Raw genomic sequence first — 10,882 nt, 5'->3', positions numbered from 1 at the left:
CGTTAACTATAGTCACCATGTTAAAGCATACACGTTAAAGTATTGGTTTTTTCACCTTCATGTCCTGATACATGATGTATTCACATGATTCTTCTAAGTCAGCAGTGTTTTTATCACCACTAGAACCATGTCTTTGATTCACCAGAGCACATGATCCCCACTTCGATCCAAGTCGTTTGAAGTACAGCACTTTTTAACTAAATCTCCCTCTGCGTGGGGCTCTGGTCCAGTTTCCATTTACAAAATACAAAGGTGGGAAGGGTTTCCACTCCTCAGGTGCTCGGTCTCCACCAAGTAACAGCTCACTGTACCCCACACACTGGGAGGTGATGCTCTAAGACGCCATCACTCCCTTTCTCACCAATTTGCCTGGGGAAGGGCATGGGTATCCTTCGTAGTCACTGAGGAGTCACCCCGTGATATGGGAGACTTTGGGGAAATTCAGATACTGGGCAATTCCTTCTTTGCAAAAGAGTGCCTTTGGGAAAACAAAACTTGCCTTTCGTCAGGCGTATGTGATATTTTAGAAACCCTTCCCATTTTTAGAAGACGATTCATTTTGTTGCCTTTCAAGGAGAGCCACTCCTCGTTCAGCAGGGAGCTACTACTCACATGTTCTTTGAAAAGGGTACATCGTGGATGATTGAATTTTGTGACGGCCCTTAAAGACAGGTCACCTGGAGCCAGCTGACAAGTGTACGGTGATGGTGCAAGTGGTCCTTGTGGTTCAGGCAGGTCCAGGGATGTGTGTGGGATGAGGGAATCTGTGTGGAATGAGTTTGGCTAAATTCTTCCGTTCTGTGCCTTTCTGGAGGAAAAGAAATAAATTTGCTGCTAAAGTTTGGGTTAGAAAATACAAATGAGGAACATGTGCTTTTTTAAATCCAACTTTATCTTCCTTACAAATGCTGCGGGTTCTTGGAATGCTTGTCCGATAAGCAGCCCTTGGTCGGGTCTTGCTGTTTCTGTGCTCACACGATTCCCGAAGCATCAGGCTTATTTTTATTTTGAGGCGCGTCGGCACTTTTCTGCATCTCTGTTCCTCTTGTTACTGAACATGAGGTGTACCTCCGTCTGTCCATCTGGACTTGTGCACAGTCTGAGATCTCTGGAGATGAGTTCATCTTCTTTATGGATGAGGAAACACACTGAACAGTGTTTGTCACTGGACAGAATCCGGGTTTGGGCAGCCGTCCCGTGTTCTGGCTTTCTGCCAGGACTCAGAAGACAGTGACACTCACTCATGAGACTTTGGGTGCCTCTTGAGTTTGGGGGCTTTCGTTTTCTTTTCTCAGAAATGGGTATAGCATGTGGAACGGGATGGCGCTGATTGAAAACTAGCGTAGAAAACTCTGAAGGCACCAGTTCCAAGGCTAACGGCCTCTCTTTGTCTTTCAGCATCTGAAGGCCTCGACGGCTCAGGATGGGGAACCACGCAGGGAAGCGAGACTTAGGTGCCGAGAAGGGAAATAAGGTAAGAAGTGAGCCGGCTCAAAAATCCTGCAAACGCACAGACCCTCCTCAGGTTCCCTGTGGCTACCAGGGTTTCCGCTAAAACAATTGGCTTCTTATCCTCCTACCTTAGAAACTTCTAGGGCTTAGAATGCTAGTCCAGGACCCGAATTCCTCGGCCAGGACTCCAGGCCCACTACGGTCTCACTGTGACTGGCCTTGCCAGTGCCGTCGGCCCGACATCCCTGCCCCCACCCTCATCACAGGGAGCTTGGAAGACACAGGAGAGCAAACGGGAAAAACGCAAATAAGAGTCATCCAGATCCCTCCAGTGACCCAGAACGAATCTTCCGGGTGTTTCTAGCCTCGCATTCGCCCCTTTCCGCCTCATTCCACGGACGTCAGCTTCCCCTGTGCGATGATAATTCTCTGCATCACCTTTGATTCCCCCAGAGTGACTGGGAAAGTGGTTCTCAGCCTGTTTCCCCCTGAGCCGCTCAAACCGATGGCCCGTCACCAGGGCACCTGCTGGCCTCATTCTCTGCCCACCGAAGAATCATTTCAGATTACGAGGCAATAGGCCTGATGTTGTGCGCAGAACTGTGAATCCACCCTAATTTGTAGGGGGGAAAAGTTAATTATTCCAGTTCTTTGGTCCTTTAACTCAAGACAAATGACAGTTCATCAGAATGTCACAGTGCTGAGGATGGACCTCCACCAGCCCACACGCACGCAGAAGTGCTTCATAAATGTCCACCGGGTTGAATGACATTACATTTGAGCCCCAGGACCTCTTTGCTGAGCGTCTGTGCTGTGGGTTTTATTTAATAATAATGAACTTTGCAGCCCTGAGCCCTTCTCTGATCTGTACTTAGACTCAATTTCCATATCAACCAGGTGGGTAATTTTCCATAATTTGCTTTCAAGCCATTCATGTAAATCAGTGATTACATACTGTTTTTGTTCATATCTTATCTTACAAAGTGTTTTGAGAAAACATTGTTTTATCTAAAACAATGTTACGGAGTTTCTTTCCTAATGATGTCAGGCCCAAGGTCAACTAGAAGGGGTTTACCTTTTTATAATGTTATTATTGATTTGGAATTCTCTCATTGTTGAAAGGAGGACCAATTTTCTAAGTGTGTAAAGTGTTCTAGTGAATGCTGAATGGGGAATCACGCAGTGTTTTCTACAACTTGAGCGTGAACTGTATTACTGGTAATCTCCCCGTGAAGATACTAGTAACTCTGAGCTGTGAATGTGTTCAGTTACTCTAAAGACCGTGGGTCTGGTGGCATCTGCACCAGGAGGATGGAGTCTCAGCTGAGAGTGAAAGTGGAGAAACAGCTCTTCTCAGAGAGCCCCATCCTGTTAGCACGTGGTATTTTAAGGCACTGCTGATTTAAGTGACTGATTGGCGAGTCTGCTTCTGTAAACCTCTCTGTGGCTTGCAGTGTCTTTCTTGTTGTTGGACGTTATAAAGCACCAAAACGTAGTTCTCACTGGTTTACTTTTACCAACGTCAGATTCCTGAGCGGTGGTACAGCCACAGTGACGCTTCTGTTTTCTGCAAGCTAATTTTTAACATTCTGCTGATGTTTCTTTGAAATTGGGCGTTTAAGACCGCTGGTTCCTTTAGGGAGTTGTTACAAGTAACAGTTGTCTTCTTTTAATTGTTTGTCACGTGACAGAAAATATCTGAGGCCTTGTGGAGGGAGTGCTCTGGGGCAGCGGTCCGCAACCTTTTTAGCCCCAGGGACCGGTTTCATGGAAGACAATTTTTCCACGGAGGCGGGTGGGGGAATGGGGGGGTTCAGGCGGTGATGCGAGCGAAGGGGAGGCGCAGATGAAGCTTCGCTCGCTCTCTGCCGCTCGCCTGCTGCTGTACGGCCGGTTCCTAACAGGCTGCGCAAACAGGTACCGGTCTGCGGCCCCGGGGGGTTGGGGGCCCCTGCCCTGTGGTGTTACGTGGAGTGTCAGCTGAAACCAGAATAGAGAAAAACCACATGAGCTCGTGCCCTGCAGTTTCACATCTGCACGTTTCTGTGGTCATTCTGGGAAGCTTGTTCTTCACTTACGAGGGAGTGGACAGAAAGCGTTTGCCTGTGTCCGGGGGCTGACTGCTGACCTGCTAACAGGCGGGGGGCTGCAGGGACCAGTCACCCCACTCATCTCCCCAGCTCTGCCTCTTTGCGGCTCCCCCCGTACCGCACAGGGGGCCCAGAGCCCTCCTCTGCTCTCCACTCGCGTCCCCCATCAGCCCCGTGTCCTCACGCCCGCGCCTGCTGCCTTCCTGGAACCCGCTGGCCTGCGGAGGACGTTAGGAGGCAGTGGCCCTGTGTCGTGACCCCCTGCTCTGCCGCCCTCTCCCCCACCCCCCACCCCACCCCCGCGCTCGGCCCAGCTGGGGAGGGAGCTGCGGTGGCCAGGAGCGCACAGCCGCCTGCTGCCAGGTTCCTCCCCATGGCGCCCCACTGCTCTCTCACTGGCTTCTCTCTCCTCCCGAAGAAGGCGTGTCACGATGTAGGAAGGAGCCTGTGATGGAAGGGACAGCTCTGGCATTTCTCTGTTCCTGTTCCAGCCTTGCGTGTTAATGTGGAAACAGACGCACGTCCAGGCAGTGATGCAGCTGCGAGCGCGACCTCGGGGCCCCGTCAGAGAGCAGAGTGTGCGTGGTGGAGGTCAGGGAGGCCCCATCCACAAGGGGAACCAGGGGCATTCAGGGAAGCCCTCCTTCTCAGACATAAAGAAATCCCTGCTGGCCTCCGATTCCCCGTTTTTCTGAGCATCCTGGTGGATTTGGTTTCCAGGAAGCCCCGCTCACTAACTTACCAGCTCCTCGTCAGGCAGTGCGTTTTCACAGTGGTCCTTTGGCAGAACCGGGGAAGGACACGTACCAGCTGCCACGTCCCCGGGACACATGGTTCTCAAAGAGCCCCCGCCCTTGGGCAGGCTGTGCCCGGGCAGCCCTGGGAGTCCGGGGACCCTGCACAGGTGGATGACACGCTTGGCCCCTCTGGCTCCTGGAGGGGAGGGTTCGTTTCCAGGTCTGCACAGGAGTGAAGCTGGAGCACTTCTTCCGCAGGAGAACCAGCTGGGCCTTAGGACGGTGCCCACACCCTTTACTGAGGCTGTGCTGGGCTTCTGTCTCGTTCGGCGTTGCTCTGACTGTTGTCAGTCTCTGACCTGTGGGTTTGCTCGTTGGGGTTTTCTGGTGATTCTCTTTTGGACACACCAGCTGCTATTAGCGCCTGCCGTGCTCCAGGCATCCGCGCCGTGGCTGTGTGGTTGCCCGGGCTGCTGTGACAAAGCAGCGCACACCCAGGGGCTGAACGACAGACGTGTATTCGCTCTCTGTCCTGGAGGCTGGAATCTGAGATCCAGGTGTCGGCAGGGCTGGGTCCTCCTGAGGCCTCGCTCCTTGGTGTGTAGACGGCCGTCTTCTCCCTGTGTCTTCAAGCGGTCGTCCCTCTGTGTGTGTCTGTGTCCTGATCTCCTCTTATAAGGACACCAGTCCTATAGGATTAGGGCCCATCCTCGTGACCTCATTTTACCTTAATCAACTCTGTGAAGACCCCACCCTCAAATGCAGCCGTATTCCACGTTCCTGGAGGGCTAGGACTTCTTACACGTGGCTCCTTGGGGAACACGCGTCAGTCCACAATGTCCGTGTTATTTGATGCAGGCGAGAAGTGCCTGGGAGGTTTGAGAGGCCAGAGAGAGGAGTGTCCCCAGCCCTGCCTGGTGATTGCCACCAGAGTCTGACCCTCACCCTCAGTGGGCACTGCCGTTGCCCTGGCCTCTCCCCATCATGAGATTTCGGCATTCGCTTCTGTCCTGTTAACGCCTCCCTCGCAGACCCCTTAACCTTCCAGGCCCCAGATCCATAAGCCAACACCCCCGCTGCCCCTAGGACGTGGGGCTTGTCCAGAACCTTCCATGCCTGTCTGTTGCCCGTGACCATCTGTCCACATGGCACAGCGGCCTTGAGGTTGTGTCCTCCATGTGCTGCCCTCGTGCGTTCAGCCCTTCTCCACGCTCTGACCCTCTGAGTATCATCTTCATTTTACCCATGATGGACTCTCAGAGTGGCCTGCAAGCTTGGCCCAAGGCCAGGTGGGGCGCGAACGCAGGAGCTGGGCTGTGGGGCGGCTCTCTGTCCCTCTAGGTCGGCACCAGGCAGCAGAAGTGGAAGGAGAGCCGCAGGTGGACGTTTAAATGTTCTAGTAGCCACAAAAAAAAGTAAAGAGACAGGAAGAAATTCACGTTAACATCTTTTCTTTAGCTTAATGTACTCCAGGTGTCATGGCAGCGTGTGGCAGCTATCAGTGGCGTATTTTGCGGCTCCTTCCGTCTCGGTGAGTCTTCAGACTCGGGGACGTATTTAGCTGACATCCCAGCGTGGCCTGTCCGCTCTTCTGGCACTCAGTGGCCACAGGTGGCTGCCAGCTCCAGACCGGACGGCAGCCTCCACAGCCAGGCCCATCCCTGTGGGCCCTGCTGCCTCGCCAGGCAGTGTCCCGGACACCTTCATGGTGTCCTCCATCCAGTTCACGCCCCCCGCCCTGCCCACCGTGCATCTCATCCGTTGCCTGATGAAGAGGAAAGAGAAATTGTGAATGACCAGTATTGTCCGTTGAGAGATGATGATGGGTCTGATTTTGCCCTCGGAGGGAGAGAGCTGGGGTTGAAGAGGAGAAGCCGGAGGGGGAGGGAGGGGCTGGGGAGGGGTGTGGATGAATGGCTGCCCTCTGTCCCCTGGCTGGACCAGTAACCGCAGAGCAAGGGCAGTGATGAGTGAAAGTCCGGCGCAGAGGAGAAAGCAGGAGCGTCCTTTTTAAATCTGCCCAAATCCAGAGACCGTTTAGGGCATCGGGAGTGCCTCTGGTCTCGTGGCTTCGTCTGCCCTCCCCTGAATCACCCCTAAGCCTCTGGGGCAGCTTGAAGGGTCCGACCTGGGATCAGCCCCGGACTCCGCACCAGGTGCGTCGTGGTGCTGCCACAGACACGTGAGGACACTTGGCACTTTGCGTTGCCCCCAGTTTTCTCTAACAAGAGGCAGGCTGTTCTAACTCGTGTGTGAACTCTGTCCCTTCAGAGTTCACAAGTAACTTAGCTGTTTAGGACTGAAAGTGTCTCAAATCTTGACTTATTCCTACATCCATTCACCCATCCATAGGCAGGTGCAGACTTCTATTAAGCACCTCCCTGCGTAGGACTGGGCTGGACTCAGTGACGAAAGCCCAAGCCCGGCTTCCCCACCAACTGTCAGGTGACCTGGGGCTTCCCCACCAACTGTCAGGTGACCTGGGGCTTCCCCACCAACTGTCAGGCGACCTGGGGCAGTTACTTCACGCCCCTGGGCTTCGGTTCCCTCATTGGTTACGGAGATGAGAAGACGGTGAACATTACGTGAGCCGAAGGATGTGACACACAGAGCATTGCCTGGTGCCCAGCAAGTCCTGTGTCGTGCCGTTGCTGCTTCTGTTCCTAATGCTCTTATTCTTGCTGTTGTTTTAAGAGAAACGTGCGTGCATCTTCTGTCAGAACAGCTCCCAGTGTGACTGGAGAGACCAGCAGAACTCTGACCCTGTGCCCAGCGCAATGACGGGATACAGGCTGGAAACCATGGGGACCGGGGGCCCTGGCCTGCCTGGTGGCCTTTAACCAGCGTGGAGAACAGGCTACAAAGAGCAGAGGGAAAGCCCAGGAGTGGTCCTTCCCTGTGTCCTCGGGATCAGGGAAACACGGGCAAAATGTTTAAGTACTTAAACAGGATTCGACCTGGGGCACCCATTGTACCATCCCTTTCTGCAAATCTCTCCCAGTTTCGGCCCCTCCAAGCGCTGTGGATTCTGAGTCCCCCAAGCAGCAGCCCCACCATTTCCGCAGCCTGACGCTGCCTGTCAGTCACAGTGTCCCCTCACAGTGATTGCTGGGAAGAGGCATCCTTTCTGATGAATTTGCATCGCTGAGGGTAGGGCCAGTGGCCCCTTAGACATTCCATTGGTGTTTCCATTTCTGACACCGTGCTGGGCGGCCTTGGAACTTACTGGCACAAGTCAGAATACCTTCTGGCTACGTAGAGATAACTTTGGCTCAGCAGGACGGCCCTGGCCCCAGGCCTGTCGTCTGTGCTCAGCAGTTGTAAGCGGCTTCCCTCCTGAACCCGTGGGTGCCCTAAACACCGTGATTTCTGACAACATCTCCCAGAGCAGCAGTGAACGTCCTGTGGGAAAGAGCTTTTGTGCCATTTTTTGTTGTGCAGAGGAAAAAGATCCCCCGGCAGAGACCGATATCAGAGAGGTAAGAGGAAAATCGGGAGAGCCGCAGGTGGGAAGGGTTCAGGGAGAGGGAGGGGTCCGAGGCGGGCGGAGCTGACGGCTGCCCCGCTGGGCCCTCAGGCCCCGCCCAAGCGTCAAGTGTGGAGAACCGGGGCTCCCAGCACCTACAGACCAGGACCTTCAGAATCCACCTCAACACCTGTCACCTGGGGCTTACTAGGGCTGCCTGGCAGGTGTCGGTGGAAGGTTCTGGAACAGGGCCGGTCCCTGGGGACTCTGCCTCTCCTGCTTCCAAATTTTCTACTGACCTTGAGCGAGTGGGATTTCCAGCGTCCCTGAACTACTTCTTCTCACCTGAATTCTTCAGCTTTGTTTAATTTTCTTGTTTGAGCACTGACCTCAGTCCACATGGGAATGAACTTCAAGAAGTTTTCATACGAAACTAGTGAGGCCATTGCTAGTCAGAAGCATTACTACCGGGAAACATAAGAAACAAAGAGTAGTTTATATTGGCATCCCCACAGATTTTCCAAAATGAGTGAAATCGAGTGATGATCTATGACAATTTTTGAAAATCTAACAATAATAATTTTGAAAGCCTGCTTTTCACCTGTGGGATCTCTATACTTTTCTTGGCAGTGGCATCTGGCTCACAAAGTTTCTCCAAAGGCGCCCATCCATGTTTCTGGAGTTTTCTATTTAATCAGCTTAAGAAGAACGATACCACACTGAAAAACAAGGTCTGAGAGCAGTTTTAGAATTTAGACTCGTGTCTGATTTTACAGTGGGGAGTAACTTGTTGGTCTGTTTTGTGTTTCCGATTAAATTGATTCGCTGTCTCAGCTGTTCTTCAAAGCCCAGTGTGTGGCGACGCTCTGAGAAACGAGAGGTGTAGTTTGCACGCATACACACAGAGGCGCTCACCAGCTCAGCCCCGCCCACCAGCGTGGAGATGGAAAATGTAGATTTGACGGGAAAATACGTTTCCTTCAAAACGTCTGACGTCCCAGCTGTGGGACGGGCTGACATTTTCCCCCGGGGGTTCACTGACTCTGCAGAACCGCAATCCTGCATCATCTTGTCCCAAGTGGGGCATGTTGTCAGCAGTGTCGCTTGTTCAGGAGGCCCCGTGCTTTTCACGCCAGCCTCGGGAAGGAGGAATCTTTCTGCTTTAAACCACGGCCAGCTCCGTGCCATCCTCTCTCCTCCCACGGGCTCTGCTTGCAGATATTGTGCCCTTGTCCCCCACTGCCCCCAGTGCTGCTGTTTGGGGGACCCTAACTGCACAGCCCGTACGGGTGTCCAGGGCGCCCCCGACACCACCGGCTCCAGGCCGGGTGGATGCTGGCAGCCTTCACCTGTGGGCCCCAGCCCAGGGCAGGGAGTCATCCACACGCCCCGCGCTGCGTACGGTACAGGTGGGCCCTTCAAACCCCAAATCCAGCGTTGCTTTCGCCCCACATCACGCTTCCTCCTGCAGTTCCTTGTTAGAACCGACCGCCGTCACCACGGCTACTTCGCAGAATGGGAAGCGGGTTTGCCAAGAAACTCACTTCCGTCCAGTCACCCAGACCCACTCGATGGGGCTGCCCTGTCTTCGAGCAGGGAATCCACCTGGAAAGTTAAAGTTTCTGATTTGATTTTGCAGTGTGTTGGCAACTGTTAGACCCATACATGTTTAATTCCATTTTCTTAGGCCGGTTCCATGAACAATTTTTTTTGAGAACTCAGGTAGTTAAGTTAATCAAATAATATACGTTTCAAAGTTTAGGGGGCTGAAAAGTAGAAGGTATTTCCCTGCAGACACTCACCAATCTAGTCAGATACATGGAAAGACCTAGTCAGCATCAAGTAAGGCCTTAGATTGCGAGGTGCAGGCAGTCTTTCCCTTGTATCTGTCTTCAACAGTCCCAGAGTCCTTTCTCTGTCTGTCTGTCTGTCTCTCCATCTCCATCTCTCGCACACACCCATAAAGAATTCCCCTTTGCCTCAGCTGCACAGCATTAAACCAGCTTCCGATAGGCCGATGGTGCACTGGACCGATAGCTGCCTTGCGTCTGCTGCTCACTGCAGACGCCCCGCTGCAGCCCCGTCCAGCAGGACCTTCTGCCCTGTGCCCCTGCTGGCCAATAGGGCGGTCACGTGACACACATGGCTACTGTGATTGGTACAACAGAGGAACCAAACCTTTAAACTTCAGATTTAAATAGCCGTGTGTTTTGAGGCACATGCCGTTCCACTGGGTGCTTGGCGTGTCCTCCTAGTTCTGGGGTCCCCAGAACCCTGCCTGAGAGACATCAGCTCCAATTCTCGTTAAGGACAAAAACTGGGTCTTTCTCAAAGTCATATGATTGCGTACAAAAGTGAGCATCGAGTTCAGAAGGTAAAATCCTCTGGAAACACACCCTTATAAATACCAGCCACTGCAGAGGGCGGCGCTGTGAGCCGTGAGCTCCAGCAGGTGGGGCAGGTCTTGTCCTCACTCACCTCCCTTGGCTGGGAGGGTCTCACGGCCCCATTGCTTACTTACGGCTCCCTCCGAAGGGGGCCACCTGCTGCAGGGTTGGGAAACTCGCATTGCAAACAGCATGCATTTATCTAAGTGCCTCTGAGTTTCCTGCACACACAGATGCCTACCCACCTGCCTTGCTTAGTGCCTCCAAAAGAATTTCAGCAAGCTTCTAAAAAGAGAAATAAAATAGTGTAGAAAATGCATCCTTTTAAAGAGGTTCCCAGAATCAGTAGCCTTCTGATTACGGTCATGGAGAAATCAACATGGGATCTGTCCCTGACTTGAGAGTCGAGCCACGAGGATATAAAATGAAACATCTCATTCCAGGCTGGTTTGTGAAGTCGCATTTGTATTTAAGACCCCAGGGCCGCCTCTGAAGGGGGGCTGTCTGCGCCCCGAGGGATGGTGAAGACTGCCGTGTTGGAGATGCAGCGTCTCCCACCCGCAGGCGAGCGCCGTCTTCCTAAGTCCGCCTTTACAGCAGGTTTGCGAATGTTCTGAGTCAGCACTGATTTGCTCTTGGAAGGTACTAACGACAAAGTCTCCCATCACGGTTTTGCACGGAAAGCACGACCCTAGCTTGATTCTGATCTCTAAGGTCTGTGAGTGAGCATTTTGTTTCCTCTGATAAACT

The 10,882-nt window shown here is 53.1% G+C and overlaps 1 protein-coding gene across 5 annotated transcripts in view; it reads left to right on the top strand.

The window, feature by feature from the left end:
- The window catches only part of MBP (myelin basic protein), a 78,589-nt gene that overhangs the window by 22,487 nt on the left and 45,220 nt on the right, over positions 1-10,882 (top strand). For 3 of the 5 annotated variants that reach the window (XM_027118798.1, XM_027118796.1, XM_027118797.1), the window contains one exon: positions 1,399-1,474. In XM_027118798.1, coding sequence (XP_026974599.1) covers positions 1,424-1,474 — 51 coding nt within the window. In that variant the 5' untranslated portion in view covers positions 1,399-1,423. Of the gene's footprint in view, positions 1-1,397; positions 1,475-10,882 lie in introns of all 5 variants that reach the window. The other 2 variants (XM_027118794.1, XM_027118795.1) reach the window with 1 other exon arrangement.

The sequence above is a fragment of the Aethalodelphis obliquidens genome, unplaced genomic scaffold, assembly GCF_003676395.1.
Source record: "Aethalodelphis obliquidens isolate GAN/ISIS:26980383/991018 unplaced genomic scaffold, ASM367639v1 scaffold19, whole genome shotgun sequence".
NCBI classification, from domain to species: Eukaryota; Metazoa; Chordata; class Mammalia; order Artiodactyla; family Delphinidae; genus Aethalodelphis; species Aethalodelphis obliquidens.
Note: the sequence above shows the minus strand (reverse complement) of the source record. Positions and strands in the feature narration are given on the sequence as shown.